Below are 19,735 nucleotides of genomic sequence, written 5' to 3'. Positions count from 1 at the left end.
AGAGCTACATGGGACGTGCCCACTTGACCAGCTCAGCAAGGTGGGAAAGGCAAGGGAAGGAGAGAGAATCAAGAGGGTGTTGTAGACTCCAGAACAGGTTACGTCTGTGAAGTTTCATACTATTAAAAATAATACATTTTAAAGCATTTCTTCATTTACTGGGGGACTTGGACGCATCAGGCCAGCTCCATCAYGTAGCTTCAATTCAGAGGGACATGGCAATGTGTACTCTCTGGCAAATGGGATTCTGGCTGAGGGGAGACAGCATGCCAGCAAAGCATGCAAAGTAGCAAGGGCAGGCTGAGACAGCATCTGGGGTGGGACTTAGTCCTWTTGTTCACCTGTTGGTCTCCTATCCAGCCTGAGGACTATGATATTGCAAAGGGACATCACAATGGGGTGGGGGACGGTGCTTCAAAAGCCTTCAGAGATTTCTCACCAGCACATCTTTGAATCCTTATTTGTTTGTCCCCATGGCTTCCTCTACAGAGCCACGGCTTGAGCCAAAAAGCATAGGAAAGGTGTAGAAAGTAGGCATAGATGAAGGATGAAATTATCAAGGCTATTGCATCAAGCATTTATCTATTCATAATGAGTGTTAACTTTTGATAAAAGCAATTACACTAAAAATGGCACTGGAAATATGAGTCCAGGCCAATGGATCAAGCATCCAATGGCATGAGCTTACAGGTTTTGAGGCCAGGAGATCAATACCAATATGTTCGGGCTTCCGCCTGTCCAGTAGTTACTCCTATATTGAGTCCAGAGAGGTGGATTTGGCTAATGCATCTTCAGGAAGAGTTCAAATCCATGCATAAGGTGCATGTTTGCAATTCCCAGAAGTTGTTCAGACACCTGACCACTTCCTCTAAGGAAGGTCAGACTGATCTCCCTCAAAAGCTGTGCTTTCATAAGCCGTAAGCATAACAAATGCACCCCAGAGCTGGAGGTAGGTGGACTGTTTGGAAAGCAAAGGAAGAAAGGGGTCAGGACTAGAACACTTGACACAGAGTCTGTGGATAAGATGTTCCCTCTACATCTTCACGGTTGCTCTCTCTGTAAGCTTGAATTTATAAGAACAAACTCAGAAATATAGTATTTTAGGTCAGACCTTATCATGAAAGCTCAAGCCTCCTGAGCTTAAGTTCATTTTATGTCTTTGAAGCTTATTGAGTTACCATCCATCATCAGAAAGTGACCCTGGGCAGGTCCTCGGGGYGATACTGTTACAGAAGAAAAACACAGTGAAAGTCTCCTTTTGAGAGACAAGGGCAGTTAATTCCTTTTCCCTTAATACAGAAGGAAGGAGAGCTCATTTCTTTCTGAAACCTTGACATGTAKATGCAGTGTGGGCCAAGACATGCCCTGTGTTTTTCTGAATAGATCCCTAGAGCAGTGGGAGTTGAGTGGCAGCTTGCATTTGAGCTGGCAAGGAAAAGTAGAAGTAGTTGTAACTTTATGCACCCAGCACATGCCTACACTTTCATGGTTATATTACATTTAAACAGTAAAGAAGACATAACAACTACCCGAAAGGAACAATAGTGGGCTGCTCCTCCAAGGAAGAAGCCAAGGTCACAACAATGCAGGCAATGCCCTCAACAACAGGATGTAGTTCCACAGTACAGGAGCAAGAATAGGACAGCAGATCCACGACCAAGCTTGATTAAAGTCCAATRKTTACCAAAAYAGTCTGTAGCAATAAGGCAGATCTWAGACCTAACCAAAAATCAAATTACAAGGCTAGGYGAGAATCAGCAAGGTACAAGGCTAGGCACAGGCTTACCTGCAAGGCAAAGATCAATGCCAAAGCCCCAGCACAAAAGCTGCTCCCAAGSAAAGAGGAATAAACTCCAAACAAGACTCCCCACAGCTTCTCCTCACACAGCTCCATCCCACACCTTATCAGGCTGATCCCAGCTGTGTTGAATGAGAGTTAGCCTTAAATGCATGCAACCTGACCCTTAGGAAGAGAGAAGGGCTTGAAGAGCCCATATCCACCTGGGGAGGTGGCTCAGCTGCCCCTTCTCTTTCTAGCTCCTACTCCCCCTTGTCCATTTTGAGGTGCCAGAAGAGACTCCAATCAGATTGGGAGGCACAGGTTGTGCCTTAGACAGCTGCATGGTATCCACATTATGTGTTCCTCACCTCTTCTCATGTGGCTAAGAGTACCTAAAGATGYCTCTGCAAGAAGCCTTGGCAAGAGATGGTGCCTATGAGGGGAAGGAGTGACCCAAAATGCRCATTGACCTTGTCATGATTGGGGTGAAGGGATACTTAGGCTTACCTGGAAACCCCAACAAGTGGGATATGGGGTGGGGGGGGACACTGGCTGCTCCAAGCAATAAAACACATTTCATCCTCCCTTTGTCCTTTTCCTAGTGAGTTGGAAAGGTAGGAAATCATCTTCTAGTTAAGGAAAAGTCAACTAAGGCACATTCAGCCCAGCAGAAAGACAAACTCTGCTCTCCTCACTTATGAGATGATGGAAGATGCCAAGTTGGAGCTGCACTGGTCCTGAAACCCTCCACAGAGGGGAACATCAGGGTTGGCAGGGCTTCGTGAACCATCCAACTTATTCCTTCCTCTCCTGTGTGCTGGAGCCATGCTCTTGGCTCAGGCACTCCAGCAGCAGCAAATGCGGTGGCAGGACCCTGAGCTCCTACTTGGGCTGGGTGAAGCAAAGCAGCGTAAATCACTATGCCATAGGATATGATACCTAAGACTAAAATTACTTAACAGAGTTAAAGTTCTGTGACACTCTGTATAATGAACAGGGCTTTTGGGTGTCTGTGTTAGCAGCCAGCTTTCTCAGAGGACTGCAGGGTTTGGGTTGYAGATTTTCTTGTTTGCTTTCGCTTTTGCTTCTAAGATTTTTTCTCTTGGCAGAGATGACTAAAGTATTGCATCAACCTACAGCCTGTTCTGCCTCTTTTGGAGGGAAAATCGGCAGCGCACTGCAATGTTGTTATTGGTGCAATCTGGACTCTGTCAACATTTATTGTGTTACTCGATTCGTGTGGGCAGGCACTAGCAACGACCCTGCTTTCTGCTCTGCGTGCTGGCCCATGGAGTTGCTCAGGTGCGGCACGGATAGTGGGATTTCTGCCAACGTGCAGGCCAGAGTGGTGGGACATGCCAGGCGTTCACGTGGTGGGGAGAGCTCTGACCCAGAGCACGACTACAGAGAGGCCCAGACCTGCTCCAGATCCCCCACCGTGCTTTCAGCTGGAGACGTGCTACCTGCCTCCACTGAACACCCTGCAAGCAGATGTGGGCAGCCTTGTGCTGAACACACAACAAACTCTCTGTTCAGCAGCAACTTGGGAAGGCATTCCTGGCTGGTTAGCTCCRTAACGAGCATTTATTTGGGACTTGGCAGGAGGTCATAGCATGGGGGTCAAGGGGAGGGATGTTAAGAGATAAATCYCTTCAGAGCTGCATCAAGCAAAATGCCACATGTAGAAGACATTGGAGGTGGCAGAAACAAGCTAAAAATGGTACCACTGAGGCCTGGTGAGGAGAAAAAAAACCTGATATCAGTGATTAAATGAATTCAGCTGCATGTTTTCTCTAGGCCTTAGAGAATATCAACCCAGAGAGGCAGTTTCCTGCATTTCCAAAGATTTTTCAGCCTGATCCAAAAGAGAAATGTTAGGCCCATAGCCAGAAAGGTTCAGATTATAGGTCTTACTACAGAAGCAGGAACTAGTCCGTACTACTGCAATACCAGCAATCCCCCAAATCCAGAATTGCTTTTCGGGATCTAGTTTTGGGAGCTTGTTTTTGGATCATTTTTTCTTTTCAGTTTAACCATCCTGCTGACACAGTGTGAGACGCCTCACTGCAAAGGTCCCAGGCAGGAGAAATATCTAAGAGCCAAGCTTCCAACAGAGATTTATTTATTTGGTTTGAAATAAATACACATGAAAGAGTGTTGCTCTTGTGTGCTCTGCATCTTTGCTGACAGTCAAAATACAGGCTGAATAGGCTCAGAACAGCAGTCTGTCTCCTTCCTCATGGCCAGCTACCTGAATACAACCAGAAAACCAGCACAGAACAGGTCAGGATTCTCCCCATTTCCTCCTCACCGATTCTCACTGCCCACTCAAGCATTGCTTCAGCAGCTGAAATCTCGACCTTGAAAGATGAAGACAGGGATCAGTATGGAGAGAAAGTTTTGAACCATTACTTTTGTCTCCTTCTCAGTCCAACCAAGCAAACTAGTTCAGTTATTTATTCTCCCCAATTTGATCCCGGGGAAGGCTCAAGTACACAGAGGGTCTTTTAGGTCTTCAACCACTGATCTGTTCAGATCAAAACACCCATATAGCACCATGTGGGTAACTGCAGAGTGACAGAGAAAAACAACCACTGGACAAGGTCTAGAAGAACAGGGAGTAAGAGGAGCCCAATCTGTTTCATCAGATACAGACCAGATGCTACCARTAATGACCTGTGACACTACCCACCACTCCTGCTTGGGCAACAGCTTCAGATATCATAGAATCATAGAATGCTTAAGGTTGGAAGGGACCTCAGAGGTCATCTAGTCCATATTCCTTCACTCCATGTTGCAGTGAAACCATACCACTCTAAAGGACAGAAGGATMAACAAGGCAAGAGCTTCACAGGCTAAGGGTAAGTCTTCACAGCTAAAGAGCCCTAGTTCTACCAGAATGGGTATTAGCAGTCCTAGCTGTGCCATCATGACATGAGTGCTCAGAAGAGACAGCATAGACTGCAGCACCTTGGGGTGCAGGCATCTYTCACACAGTGTTTTATGTGTAGCTCACGAAGCCCGGAGACATTGGCTGGGAGACTGGAGGACAAGACTTGGTACGGTTCTGGCAGTGACAGTATCTCTCATCTSCTCTTTCTGCCTTACCCTGTGACATTTTTAGTGTCCTGCTTGTTTTTCACTTCCCTCTGCACTTTGCCCCATTCTTCTCCTGAATTTCTCTCCGAACTTTGCTCATTTTCCCTTTTCTTCTAATTTTCCTTTTTTGTTCTCCTGATCTGGAGCTGGTAGCAGTGAGATGGGGAAACCAATTAATTCATCCACTCTTCAACACAGCATCCATAAGAATCAACCTTTCACTCAGCTGCCTATTGAGACTGTACTTCCCACTTTCCACAGCTTTATCCAGAACCATCCCACACATTGCATTAAAACTCATGGAAACAACAAAATCTAAAATAGAGACATTCCCCACAAAGCATCCATAGAAAAGACACCCAACAAGATGATACAAAGGCCAAAGATGAGAGCTCATCCATGGCCACAGCATTTTTTGGATGGTGGAGTACAATGTTCTCTGAACAYCAGCTCCCAGTGCTTGTGTTATTACTCTTTTCAGATGAAGAATCGCATCGGTCCTCTTTGTCATGACCTTGCCTGACACTGCTGCACATGCCTCTTCCAAGCTGAGCTTRGGTAGAATTCGGTGTTTGTTGATGTCATGAAGTAGACGACCGGTGATGCGGCACAAGGAACACATGCCATCATCCAAGCTTGGAAAGTCTCCTCGGTGTTGGTGCTGCAGTGGGAAGCATGATCAATGACAGGAAGTTGAAACTCTCGGAGTAGAGCAGGTGGTGGACTCTGCCTGCAGACCTGGTGAGGAAAGGCAACAGACAGGAAACCAGGGTTTGTGACCATGGGATCCCCTCGGTGCAACCCCCGCTCCTCGCAGTAGCTGGAGGGCTGAATCTGCCTGGCAGAGTGTCCAGTACCAGTGACATTAACACTTGCATGGCGTGTCAGGCCACTTTCTACAATGGAAGACTCAGAGCAATATTAAAGGACGAGATGTATCCTTCCCCRGAGACCTTTCAGTCAGGTCCCAGCTCTCAGATTTAACCCTTTTCATCGCCTTCTAAATGAAGCTCGGGTGCTAGAAAGATGGATGTTCACCCCCTTACATGGGAACTTGGGAATTTCTGTACCCTGAGGAAGCCCCTCTCACCCAGCCTGGCYTCCTAGGACATGCATGTTACCGTGATCATGTCCTGTGCAGAGGAGCTGGAGGTTGCCTACATGATGGAGCAGGTGAAGCCACAGCACTCCTTGAGCAGGGTGAGGCCTGTTTTGGTCACATATGGTACAGACGTTTGTTGCCCCCGGGAAGTCATTTTCTTCTCTTTGACAGGAGCTATAGAAAGAGGAACCATTTATTTCAGGGTCAGCATTTGCTTGGTGGGCACAGGCCCATTGCTTCTTCTTCTTAGAGGCCCTTTCAGTGCTGGGATGATGCCCCTCCTTGTTGGATGTGCTGGGTTGCAGCCCTTTGGAGGGGCAAAGTTGGGCATGAGTTCCTGCCATCATGATGCCCATCATGATGCCACCAGATGCRCTTCCCAGGTGTCTCTAAGGCAGGACACACGTGGGACTGGACATGCCTCCCACACTACCCAAGATGTGTTTCTCCAGGAATTCTGGAGGCACRAAGAAAAGGGTGACCTGCTTCAGAGACCAAGACTAGAGTGGGAGTGGATGGTGTACCGTAACTCATCTTAGCTAACAGTGTGGTGAGACAGAACAAGCTGTTTAGAAAGAGTCAGATGAAATGCATAAGACATGAAAGGATATCTACCTATCGCAGTTCTCATAGAACATGCTGTGTGGAATTGTAAGGGTAGTTGTGGAAGCACAGAATCCATGCCAATGTGGGATGTTTCCACTACACGGTCTTGAGYACCAGCACCCCTAGCCATTTTCTTACACCCTCCACCAACAGCAGATGCCCTCCAGGCAAAACAGCCCACAGAGCGCAATGAAATTTAGGCAGAAGACAATTAAGTGAAGTGGAGAAAACAGAGAGGATCTATGCAAGGAATAAAACTCATCAACCACCTACTTGCTTTCTGGAGGTAGCTTTTGGAGAGCTCACTTTGCAGGAACTCTGCCATTTCCTTGTCTTCTTCCCTTTCCCTGTGATAAAGGAGATTGGTTACGACACAGGAAAGGAACATTGAGGTATCCAGAGGTATCCAGAAACATCCAGTGAGGCATGATAGCACAGACTGGAAGCCAGGAGAGACTTCTGCCCAAGCCACCTTATTCTRTGACTGTATACCCACCCTAATGTTCTATGGAGAGACAGGAGTAAGGAATCAAACATTAGGTCTACAACAGTGAAAGCCTTTGTTTGATTGTGGGAGGCCTGAATCAGAGCCCTCCGGAGCTGACAGCACCTGCAACAAAACTTCCCATTCTYGGGAAGCAACTTGGCTTTGTTTCTCGGGAGGAAGCAAAGCAGCCTCTTTGCAGAGAGGGTTTTAACACATGCTCACAAGTGAACCATTTCTTGCAGATGGATCCACACTGGATGGCTCTTTTCTCACTCCTTCCTCATAAATTCCTGCTTTGTATACATTTCTCAGGCCAGACTCAGATGGTCAAGTAGCCCTGCCATTCTCTCAATTATCTATCTCCAGAGTCAATAACTGCCTTAGCCTCTTCAACCTCTGTTTCTAGAGTCATGTGAATATGTCAGAAGCTCAAGTCTTCTCTGGAAGGATGTGTCTAGTCTACAGCATTCAGAAAGATGTAAGGCATAAGCTGAGTGTGATCACCAAAGCAAACTCCACCTGCATGTGCAGACAGCCTGGAACAGTGGTTTGAGACTACTCAGTACCTCACTGTGTAGCACTGACTGCAAGACTTGGTCTGGGAGCACTCTGATAGACTCCATAGGGACAGAGAGGGCATCAGGCACCCTTGGTTTTCTCACTTAAGCAGGAACTACTCAGGGAACAGGATCCTTACTAATGTCTGCTCCTGCTTCAGGGAAGTCAAACATATGCCATAGGAGTTGAACCTGGAATATCACCACTTTGGATGGTGATCCAGATTTAAGAGCGGTGTGTGCAGATAATGCCTTTAGGAGCATGTTCCAGCTATGGGCTCTGTTCTGCAATCTGCTATACACTCCACACACACCAAAGATCAGGTCCCTTGACCTAGCCAGGCAGTGTTTGGTCTTGAGGAAAAAAAAAAAGGGGGGATTAACTTGCACCATGCTACCTGAGCCTCTCAAACTCCACGTCATCCACCAGGAAATCCCGTGTTTCCACCAGCTTGTGTATCTGTTGCACCAGCTCCTCTTCTCTCTGCTTCTCCTCATTGGACTTCTCAGTCTCTGCAGCACAGGGAACACATTTAACACATTGACAGGCAACATCTCCCCGCAGCTAAGGCTGGTCCAACGGATATCAGAGAGGTCAATTCATCCTTCAGTTGGGATGTGTTTAGCCTGCAACTCCCAAGCTAGTGCACCCCATCACATAGTCTCGACACGGAGCTGGGCTATGCAGGACTCAAGAGACTCTATTTAGTTGCCTCTGAGCTTGGTTCTCCACAGGGCTGCAGGTCCGGCCATGGATACAAGTGCCTAACAGAGGGAATTATCAAAAATGATCAGGTGCTTTGGGAAGAGGTTACATCTTATTTACCCAAACATACAGGGACATGAATAGTATGATCCACTGGCTTTATGTGGTCTCATTCCCTCACTCCAGCTATTGGGAGTTAACTAACAATCTCCGCTCATAAGTTAAATCACACCAGAGTAAACATATCCACTGCACAAATTTAATATTTTTTTTTCCAACTTGCTGATATCAGAGTCCCTCCTAGCTGTGGTGTGCCTCTGAATTATTAAAAGTGATCTGATCTGGTGAGATTTCCAGCTGCAGCTCTGGCTGGGCTCTGTGTAAGCACTGATGCATTTGGGTCTTTATCTGAATAATACCTGTTTTCCGTTTTAATCTGCTATTGTGGCCTCCCAAACTTAGCAATTTGCAGCATTTCTTGGCACAGTCTGACTTAACTTATAAAAAGAAAAGGAGCACCCTGCATGTTACCAGCATTTCTAGCGCTCAGCTGAAACTAAGAATGCTGAAATGTCCAGAAATAAGAAAAAAAAAAAAAAGGAAGGAAAATCAGTCATATTTTCCCAGGCTCATAGAAATTCCAGTTCTCAACCATCATTTATGTCAAGATTTCTTTTATGAACCAAAGGCTCTTTGGAGTAAAAGCTCACTTGAGATGGATACTTGCAAGCAGCTCCTATATTTATGCCAGAATCCCTTCTTCTCCAGTCTGAGCCTCCTCTGGATACAGCCAGGTTGTATCCAAACCAACCAAGACCTGCATACGAAGCAGCAGCCAGTCTCCCACCTATCTGAATCTGCATGTTGATTCATAAACATAGCACAGAATCACTAAAGTATTAGAAAGGGTCAAGGCCTCTTGAGATAATCTCTTGTAAAGCATCTATCAGCTGAGAGGATGCTCTGGAAAACAGATGTGTGCAGCTGGTCTGCTGTTTGGACTGAGGCATTGTGTCCTGCTAAACACTCACTGGTCTGGATAAGTTCAAGATCTTCAGAGAAGTTCCACTTGTGGTGAAATAACTGGGGTCCAGATCTTACTGCTTGGATGACCAAACTCATGGGAACAAATAAGCAGGCATATTTCTTCCATCTGKTCCTAGAAACACAGGTAAAGTCCTTACTGGTGGGCTGAACATGGATGTCTTAGGAGGAGGCATAGTCTTAGGAACAGTCGAGGAGACAGCTCAAGGGAAAATCTTTCTTCCTCATCCAAATAATGAACGCTTTTTTTTGTGTACTTTTATTTGAATGTTTTAGCTGATGGGGATCCTCTAGGGACCTTCCACAAGCAGTGAACAGAGAAATGTGGTTTGCTGGCTGCCGCAGGGACATGGTGAACCACTGGTCATGCCAGTGGAGGGGAGAAAAGCAGCATTTCCTCCCTGTTGAAGTTTTTGCTCATGTTGTCCTTAGCTGTTTGAGTCTTTTCTGCAACCTGAATGCAGAATTAACTAAGCCAGGGATATCTCCAAGTCCCTGTGGCAGGGTGTGCCTCTAGAACTTATCCTACTATGGATGTGACTGATTGGGAGTCCAGTATGTCCCAGCAAAGTGTCACCTGCCTATTGCTTTTTATTTCAGGCCTTTGAAGGCATATGCTCTCCCCAGCTTCCAAAGAAACCCCTCTATGGTGCAGTCTGAAAATGTCCTTTTCCTGTCTTCTGGATTCATTTGGGAGTCTTCCTTGGTGGACATACAGGTCACAACATGTCCCCATTCATCTCCACCAAACTCAACCATTCCCCTTCCTCCTCCTGTATCAGACCCATGGTCCTCCTCAGAGGAGGCACATTGCAAGCAGTCAAGCTCCTAAGAAAGATCTCCAGCTAGGTTTCAGGAACTATATTTCTTGTTCTTGCAGACAACATCTGTGTCTCCAGGAATGGAAGATCTCACAGAAATCTTTTGCTGACTGTAAATGCTGCATGCAGCTTTCTGAAACTTTACAGAGCCTTACCTGGAAGGGCTATGAGTTTTTGAAGCTCCTTTTTCAGTCGGCTGATTTCTTTGCAGAGCTGAATATCATCCATCCTGCACAGACACAAATGTAACCACTGAGGAGACAGGAAAGGCACAAACTGTCTAGAGCAAAACCCAACCAACCCACTGATCTCAGTGCATGCACCAAGGGAACACAGATCTACCAGCCTTCTCACAGGAAATGATAGCTCATTTAATCTCACAGCTTTTGCTGGTGCTGCACAGGTTGTGTCCCTTGGCGTTTGCTAAACAAACATTTAATAGCTCTATTGACAATAGCTCCATTGACACCCCAGGAAGGTGACTCTAATCTGTGTATGCCTGCTCCCCACCTCCTGAGGTCTTCTACAACAGCATTCTACCAGATGTCTCTCTGGCAAGWCTGTGGATCTCCTGATCAAGGGTGATGTGTTGAGGCAAGACTTGGGATGTTTCTCTTCTCTTTCCAGGCTTATCACAGTATGGGTGAGATGCCTGGCTGGATCACTTGGCATCTCCTCATCTGTGTTTCATGATCTGAGGCTAAATGAAACTATCTACCTGCACCAAAAATCCACCTCTAGATTTTCCAGATGTAATGAGCACATCGTAATGCCTGAGTTACTGTGCAGCTCTGAAGATGAGTTTCCAAAGGCTGAACCATTTTTCACTCAGAGAAAAGCAACTTAACAGCCATCTACTCCTCTTACCCTACCAAGCCCTACCAGGCACTCCATCATCTTAGCTCAAGTGTCACACTTCTTTCAAACCTTCAATGCAGAAGGACTTCTTGTGAGCTTTGCAAGACATGTAGCAAAGCAGTCAACCTGCAAGAGCACAGCTGAGATCCCTGGGACATCAAGCTCCGCAGCTGTGAGTGATGGTAAGGCATAATACATGATCTGCAGCTTGCGGTAGCACCTTGAACAGAAGTGTCTTTGAAGCATGTGTTGCTAAGAGCCATCTCTGCAGCTCCRATAATCCTGCTGGCCCTTCTGCTGAGTCACTCCATGCACCGGGTCCAGGATGAGTCACATTTGCTGGGAGTTTCTCACGGCTGCAGCTGAGTGGAGGGCACCACAAGTATTTTAATTAGGGAAAGGAAAATAAACAGACTGTCCAAGAGGGATCCTGTGCGATTTTACTGCAGAAGGAAAACATCCCAGCTATTCCTCTTGGTGGTGTTATTTTTTGCTCCATTTGACAATGTCTTAATTTATTTGCATACTACAAGTTCTCTTGTTTCACAGACTAGTGAAAGCCCCATGTGAGGCACAGAGTGGGTCCACCGATGCTGGTATTTGGGATCTGTATGCATCAACCTTTCCTTTTACCCACTGTTCCTTGATTCATCAYGACAAAGCCCTCAGCTTGCACGTAGAGCATCAACAGGAGATCTTCACAGGACAGACACCTAAAAGACAGTCTCTCCCTCAAAGGGTCCATTACTGCAGAACTGCAGGAACTTGGAACTGCACTTTGAAGGGAAAAGTGAGCACAGACCAAAGTGCTCCCTGCGCTGGCTATCACAACAGCTATGTCCTCCTGTTCTTCCACTTGCTGGTCCATGCRGGCCCTCACAGCTTCTGAAGATGGGACCACAAAGCACCACAGGACTCCAGGATCCACCATTAGAAACTCTGGTGCCCTGACACAAAAGGATTCACGTCCCATCAACAGCACCTACTCTGCCTGCTCCAGGCTCTTCTCCAYATAAATGCCAGCTTGAATCCTCCCAAAGCTGCATTGCTACAGCTGGCCTCCCCTTCCTCTTTCTCTTCTCACTATTRCTTTTCTTTTTTCCTCTCTCTTTCACTATTGCTTTACATCCCACTGCTTCAGGAGCACACGATTTGTCCATTGCTCATAAACTCATATATAGGCAGCTAAGCTTCCTTTCCATAAGCACTCATTCTGAAAGCATGAAAATCTTATTAGTAGTTCACTTAGTAACACTGCAGTAAGCAAATAACTGGAATATTATTAAAGTTAAATTGCAGCCAAAGATTGTTAAAATTGCTAATAATAAATGAGCACTAATAAAAACCCTCATTTGAATAAAACGTGGGAGAGATGGCAAAGACAAGCACCCAGAAAGCCGCTGCTGGAGCTGCATTTTTTTTCATGCATTTATTTCATGATTTGAGTTCARCTTTGCAGCATTAGCCCTGGTTGTGCTCTCCCCAATTCCACCCTGGCACCAGGCTCCTGCATGAGGCAGGTGATGCACACGGATGAATCTCCCACGGGAAATGTTGCCCTTTCCTTTTGCTTTGAAAAAAAGGAGGAATACTGGGAGTTCCAACATTCCCAGCAGCACAGACATCTCGGAAATGTTGTAATATTTGAGTCTGGCATTTCCAGCAGGAACAAAACCACRGACAGTTATTGACTGACCAGCCAAGTCACATCTCCGCAGGGCAATGCAGCACAGGCACTGTGTTTCTCTGGGTTCTAGCTAATCCCCAGCTCTCTCAGCCCAAAACCCCGGCTCTCGTGGGCTTGCAGAGCTGCTGTCCTGCCCAACGGTGCACTCTGAAAGCTAGCAGCAATGCTCCAGTTCCTCATGACACATGCACACACCTCAAGTACCTCTCTTGGGGGACTCCTCACTTTCAAGTGCTTAATTTTGCAGCCACATCCCTGGCTCACCACTTCTGTGCATGACTTCCTTCTATTTTCCAAATGCACACCAAATAAAGGAATAAGAAGAGGCAACGGATGCGATTGCTGACAGCACCTTGGAGAGTCAGGTAGCAGTTGCCATGGAAAGCACTTAAGCACTTCACTTTTTAATTACTTCCAAAATTCCTATTCAGCAATGTATTTCAGGGGAACTGGGCTGATTCCTCAGAGGCCATCACTCCAAATCACACTGACTGAAAGCACAGCATTAAATCYGAATTCTGCTCACAGCTCCCTAAGATGACGGGTTTATGTGGCCATTACCAGGTTGTTACCAGGTTCCCTGGAGTCCAGGATCTGGTGGAGACAAAAACACACTGGACAAGCAGCAGGTTAAGTGCTGCAGTTCAGCAAATATGATCTTTACCACAAAAAAAAGGCTTTGTATTGACCTGAAAGCACAGGATCTCAGGCTGGTCTGGCCACAGCAATTTAATGGTGTTAATGGCTCTTTTCTGCATTAACAGAGACTATGAATCCTAGCATTGCTGTAACCCAACAAATCAAATTTGTTGTAGTTTGATTGGGTTGCTTAGATTTAATGGGACTAACACTGAATTCTCTGCTTTGTATATTTGGTGTACTTGAGGAACAGAGACTGGTGAGCAGGATACTCACATGTATCGTAGCTCTGACTCCCTCCTCACCAGGATTTCTCTGATCCTCTCAATTTTGAAGAGCTCCCCTTCAATGTCATCAATGGTTGTGGTCGAGTCAGCCATGGAAATAATCTCATGCTCTGCCAATGAAATAGGAGCCACGTCAGCAAGCAGAAAACATGAAAAGGATGCTGAGGACAAAAGTGCAGCCTGGGCTGTCTCAGACCCCTGCCATGAAAACATGACACATCTGYGATCTAGATTAGCAAAACCATTAAGGACATAACAGCCTTAAACTCATTTCCAGCTCCTTGCTGGGAGCGAGTGAAACTCCAAGGACCTCTGCAATTCGTCTTCATACATGCATGGATGAAAGCAAGATGGAACTCAAGCCCACATGGAAAGTAACCTCCGGCCTATCTATAGCACCGTGTCTTAGGAGACATGGAGGTGAGGATCCGAGAGCTGCTCCTCTCCCAGCACAGACTGGATGATGCCCCCATCCTTCCCAGCTCACTGAGGGGAAAAGCCCACATGGTGCCCAGACTGGCCAGCTGAGCTGCCTTGCTCTCTGGAGCAGCAAACACCACTTTTATAACCCACTTCGGGAAACCGATGCAAGAAAAGGGGATGTCACTTGCTCAGGGCTCAAGATGCCCGAGCAAACATCCCACCCCACCATAAGTAATTTGTAACAGCAATCTAACACGTTATGCTTTCTATACCCTCACCCACGACCACCTGCAAATATTCTTGAGCTTCCCAGCAGAATGTGGGGAAAACAGGATGCTATTTGTGTTGTAGAAGAGAGCAGTGGCAGGCTCAGCCAGCCTGGGACAGAGGATGAGCAATCCTAACACAACACCACAACCACCACAACCCAGTTTGCCTCTCCCTCCAGCCCCAATCTGATGCAGATACAGGTGTTCTGATTTACATGGGGTTATCTCATGGATCACACAMGGATGTTGCATGTTTTGARGCTGTCTGAGGTTYCCCTTCCAGCTCCCACCTCCCAGCMWTGTCTGCCTCTCAGAGATACRTCGATRGGCTTTATCAGTGACAGGCAATGACATATTCATCTTGCACAGATTAATCTGGCTCTCTTGCCATGTACGCGCATGGCAGGGTTGGGGGGAAACTACAGTAAAGCCAGGCTATGAAAAAAACATGAAAAACCATTGTGCACCAGGGACAAATTCTGCTTCCCTTGAATCTCCATGGCACCGTTCTCCTCTCCAAAATGTTGGTTTCCCTATAGCCTTGGGATTTTATCCCTGAAAAGGTAGGAGGAAACAYGGCTAAGGCGAACCCAGTTCTAGAAGATGGATTTTTTGGGGAACCCAAGATCTGGGAACTGGAGAAGTCAGTGTTTGACTTGGGAACCTCAAATAGAGACAGAGTTAAAGGTTACAGGGCAGGAAGAGTTAGGTCAGCATTAAGGTACATGGCAAAAGAGCTGGCACAAATTGCTCACCTATTCTCCCTTTAAACCCGCTTTGAGAAATCCTTCTCAGTGAGCCATGATTCCAAGGCAGCTGGTTTAACAGCAGGTKTAACAGAGGAGATACAAGCGGTTTAGGTTAGCCTGGCTGGTTTGGAGAAGGGTTTCCTGCTCTTTCTGGTTTAGGAGTGCATTAGGATTACTTAGGGATTATCTCCCACCCCTCCTGGCCGTGCAAGTCACGTTCAAGCCAAGACCAGCACGCTGAGCCCTTGATGTCTTCCCATCGTATGGCTGGGACACAGCCTGCCCTGGAGGCACTGCTGGCTCRTGGATCAGGAGCTGCATGGGGTTGGGCGAGCTGGCGCCACCATCTCCCTTCAACCCTTCCTCAGCCCTGTCACCAGGGGCCCGAGCGGGGTTGCTAGGGCCTGGGATGTGGTTGCTAGGGGACCGGCTGCTGTTGTTAGGGGTCTGCACAGAGTTGCTAGGGGACGGAGATGCTGCAGCCGGTGCTTCCCTGYGCTCGGGAGCTCCCCGTGACTCTGGATGTTTCACCACGCGGCGCATCTGCGCCTGGCACCCGCTGAGCGCCCAGGGCTGCACACCAGGTCACAGAATCACACAGATCACACAGGTCCCGGCCAGGGAGGCTCAGCTGCCTGCTTACCGTGGCTCTCTGGACACATGTCCCCACCAACACGACAGACAAGCAAGTAATGTCATCCGTGGGGTTGTGGACAGCAGAGCCAGCTTGCACTTTCAAGCAGCCATTCCTGAGGTTAGGCCATACTCCAGGGCGGCACTAGACCTGGCAGGAAGAGGCTGCATTTCTTGACGTATCATTTCTGCGACCAGGCTCAAATGACAAGATTGATTATTTTACAGATGCTCCAATAAGCAAAGATATAAGTTTACTGAAGCTTTCATTAGCTAAGGACAAATCTAATCACGTATGGTAGCACAGGAATGGGCCTGGGGAAGGGGCGTCTGTCACTCCTGGCCCGCGTTGGGTGAAGCAATGGCCAACATTACTGTTAGTATTTGGCTCAGACTATCAGTCAGCTCTTGCCTACTGCGTGAGCTCAAGGGCTTAATGCAGGTGTCAATGTCACCTCTTCTCCCTTCTCATCCCATAACCTCATTAGGAGAGGTGATTTCTCACCTTTGCACACAAAGGGCGGAGGTGACAGTGCCGGATTGCTCTCCCCGGTCTGCATCAGAAGGGTGGGAAGGGATTTCATCCCATCGGCACCACCAAGGCATCCCCAAGAGCCCAGCGCACAGCCAGCCCTCAGCTCCCCAACTGTAGCCGGAAAGATCAGCCCTACAACCAGGGCTCTCCTTCTCCACCTCACCACTGTCCCCAGCTTGCCCAAAAGCCCCAGGAGAGAGACAGATACTCTGGCCTCCTTCAGCCCCAAACTCTGCCTTCTGTTTCCTTTRAAAACCATCCTAAACAGCTTCTCTCTTCCCTTTGTATCTTCAGTGACTATAGGAGAAAGTCCTAGTGGACCCCCCTGAGCTGTGGCTTTTTGGATATTGAGAGAATACAAATTCCCCGTTGCACTGAATTTGGACACTCAGCTTGGAAATGCAGAATAGATGCTGTGGGGTGGGGGAAATATTGGGACAAGGGGGCACAGCTGTGTCACTGCATAGGACACATCTAATACCCGCATAAGAAACCACTGAATCTGTCCAGGTGACTAAAAGACAGCACCTTGAAGACTYCTGATAGGATGGAAAGATCGTCTTGTTGATGGAGACCCCTTCCCATCTGCCAGTATCTGCCCAGACATCAAGATCATCTTGTCCAGAACTGAACATCATGGAATCCAGGGGGCTGCAGCACAGGACATACAGAGAAAGACTGAAAGAAGCAGGTTTATTCAGCCTGGAGATGGTGAGGGGGCTCTCCTCAGCTCAGCTGTCAAAGAATACAGACTAGATGAAGCCAGAATCTTCTCAAAAGTACATAAGAATTGGACAAAAGGTGATGGGCACAAGTTGGAACAGGGAATTCCAGTTAGATATTAGGAATTCTTTTCCTTGTAAGGTGATTGTCACTGGAACAGGAACCAAAGAGGTGGTGGGATCYCCATCCTTGGTCTAAGAAATCTCCTGGACGAGGCTGTGAGCAACCTGATGTAGCCAGGAAACCTRCTTTGATTAGAGGGCTGGATCAGAACTCCCTCCTCATATAAATTCCTCCTTGATTCCATGTAATTAAAGAAGTCTAGGATACTGACTGTGATTTACATAGATCTTTCCTGCTAGCTCAGGAGATGCTCTCTCCAGGCAGGTGTGGACTGATGCAGAGTTCCTAAACACCAGCAATTGCAGGCACGGGCCAGATTGCAGCTCTCCTGCAATGGTGACAAGTCCAAAGGACCCCATGCACCCCTGAACCCTATGTGACAGCCACAAGGTCCTATGGCAGTGGCAAGTGCGGAAGCCTGAAAGGAAGCAAAACCTGGCATGTTGTACAGGCAGAAGAGCAGATCTCCCTAAGGATGGTTTTGCTAAGGCTGAATAGAAGAGCTGGGTGCAGAAATTAGCCAGAGCAAAGGGACCCCTGGACAGGCATCATTTCAACCCAGCAAACAAGTAAGAGCAGAAAGCTTTACTTGGAGATGCTCTAGTTGTCACACATGGCCCAGGAGAAGAGAGTATCACTAATGAAGAGTATAATAGYTAGAGACTTGCACTCCATATGGCTTTGGCGAAAACATTTAGACAGCCAGCAGCAAGCCCAAGATGAGTCACAGCAGCAACCAGTGCAGGCTGAGATTCCAGTGATTAAAGTTGGGCAAATGATTCCATAAGACTGAGATTCCATGAGATTGATTCCATGAGGTTGAGATTCCATGATTAAAGTTGGGCGATTGATTGACAACACTGTGGGGGTGARGGAGGTCAAAGCTCTTACCTTGGGCTTCATCCCAAGAGGTACTTACCTTAGCTGTGTGCTTTTCACTGCCAGAGAAAGCAGCCTGAGTAGGTGGCTACAGCCCGTCCAAATCAACCCTCCATTCACAGGCTGGGCTAGAAGGAGTAACAAACTCTGCCTGGGTCTGGGACAGCTTCTCCAGAGGAGATCCAGGCCCTGCTATCTGCATGGTTTGGGAGAAACCATCCAGAGGGACAGGAGGGGATGGGAGATGCCAGGACCGTCAACATGCAGCTGAAGCACACAGTTCCTGAAGGACTCATCCTACTCGGATGGAAGAGTTCATCAGACTACAGCACTGCTTCCCTTCCCACTTCTCCCCACTAACTAACTCACAAGAAAAACACAGCTTTGCCACATAGGGCAACATTTGGGAAAAAAAATACTAATACACATTCTTTAATACTCTGAGGATCCCCCCCAGGACCCTCTGGAGAATTTCACCAAACCAATACACATCAGTGCCACCACATCCTCGCTGGCAGGCCCCCAGGGAAATGCTTGGGCCCTAGTCAGCCCCTTGAGCTCAGCAGATGCTTGAAGAGTTCCTGCACCACTGTGGTGTCAGCTGGCTGCCAGGAAGAGAGGATCCAGGTGATGGCAGTGCTCAGCCCTGGATCTTCCCAAGCTCRGGGTCTCCATTTTCCAAAGGGGAGGTGGGAGGGAATACACATATTGTTCTGCTGGAAGGTGCCAAGGAGGACTAAAACTTGGATACCTTCTCAGCAAGCTGAGCAGTACCTGGCCGGATGGAGCCCTTCTGGGAGTCTGCTCTAAAGCTGCATCTCTGACTTTGTTCCCCTCGGCCACAATCAGAGACTGAATTGCTGTAAGGACTTGGGTGCCAGCACTGCCTGGGGAGGTGACAGCAGGACACCAAACCCCRGGAGGTTGTCCCCCCCCATACCCTGGATCCCGGCAGCAGGTGGGATCCTGGGCGGAGCTGGCTCTTGCTCCCTGCCTTGTCCTTGCTTTTCCCTTTGCCTGGGCCAGCCCTGCCTGCTGCAAGGGACTGGGGGACGGGGAAGGAGGGCAGGGGGAGYGGACCGGGCTGTGCGAACCCCTGCAGCACCGGCCCTTCCTTCCCACTCAGCCTGGGGAGCCTCCGGCCCGACCCGCTGCCCGGGGAGCCCGGAGGGGCCGGTGGGAGCTGGGGGCTGCAGTCCTGCCAGGCGGCACGGCGCCCCGTGCCCGCCCCGGGCTCCATCCTGCTGCCCGCTCCAGCCCTCCTTACACACCGGCCTTCTCCGTCCTGCCCGTCCCTCCGTCCCCGCAACCCTCCCGAGCAGRGTCCCCGCTTCCCCCCGGGGAACCCGCGGGGCTCCATTCAATCAATGCAACTCGCCTTTCCCGGCCAGCACCGGAGGCTGCGGGAGCAGGGCCGGCGAGGGGCAGCGCCGGAGCCACCGGGGCAAAGTTGGACGGCCGCGGTGCCCCTGCCCGCCCCGGTGCCGGTCCCGGTGCCGGTGCCGGCCCTCACCTGCCGCGCCGCCGCCGGGCGCCCACCGGGTGCTCTCCAGCGCTCCGTAGCGAGCGGCGGCGCGGCCGCCCTCCATGGCCGCCTCTGCGCGCGCTCCCCGCCGCGCAACCGGAGCGCCGAGCGGAGCGGGGCGGGGGCCACGAGGGGCGGGGGCCGCCGCTACCGCCGCCGCGCCCCCTAGCGGCGCTGCGCGACCCGCTCCCGGTGCTGCCCAG

The 19,735-nt window shown here is 48.7% G+C and overlaps 1 protein-coding gene across 2 annotated transcripts; it reads right to left on the bottom strand.

Annotated features, from left to right (window-relative positions):
• Positions 1 to 3,994: 3,994 nt before the first annotated feature.
• On the bottom strand, positions 3,995 to 18,382 carry LOC112957710 (uncharacterized protein C16orf45-like). 2 transcript variants are annotated; one of them, XM_026051449.1, is made up of 7 exons: positions 18,048 to 18,382; positions 13,663 to 13,783; positions 10,358 to 10,431; positions 8,030 to 8,144; positions 6,861 to 6,934; positions 6,001 to 6,155; positions 3,995 to 5,617 (listed from the first exon to the last, which is right to left on the bottom strand). In XM_026051449.1, exons 2-6 carry the CDS (start codon positions 13,764 to 13,766, stop codon positions 6,037 to 6,039), a joined length of 486 nt encoding a protein of 161 aa, XP_025907234.1. In that variant the 5' UTR covers positions 13,767 to 13,783; positions 18,048 to 18,382; the 3' UTR covers positions 3,995 to 5,617; positions 6,001 to 6,036. The 2 variants fall into 2 exon arrangements, with proteins under 2 accessions (XP_025907234.1, XP_025907233.1); XM_026051448.1 differs by lacking the exon at positions 18,048 to 18,382 and having other exon boundaries at positions 13,663 to 13,817.
• Between the last annotated feature and the right edge of the window lie 1,353 nt (positions 18,383 to 19,735).

This window comes from Nothoprocta perdicaria, unplaced genomic scaffold (assembly GCF_003342845.1).
Source record: "Nothoprocta perdicaria isolate Ctin4 unplaced genomic scaffold, notPer1 scaffold_75, whole genome shotgun sequence".
Taxonomy (NCBI): Eukaryota; Metazoa; Chordata; class Aves; order Tinamiformes; family Tinamidae; genus Nothoprocta; species Nothoprocta perdicaria.
Note: the sequence above shows the minus strand (reverse complement) of the source record. Positions and strands in the feature narration are given on the sequence as shown.

Coding starts and splice junctions, on each gene's coding strand:
- LOC112957710 (XM_026051449.1), bottom strand. CDS start 13,766: ATGGCTGACTCGACCACAACCATTGATGACATTGAAGGGGAGCTCTTC. Junction 6,935..8,029: donor GTGGAGTTTGAGAGGCTCAG/GTAGCATGGTGC, acceptor CCTTTATCACAG/GGAAAGGGAAGAAGACAAGG. Junction 6,156..6,860: donor AAGCTACCTCCAGAAAGCAA/GTAGGTGGTTGA, acceptor CTCTTTCTATAG/CTCCTGTCAAAGAGAAGAAA.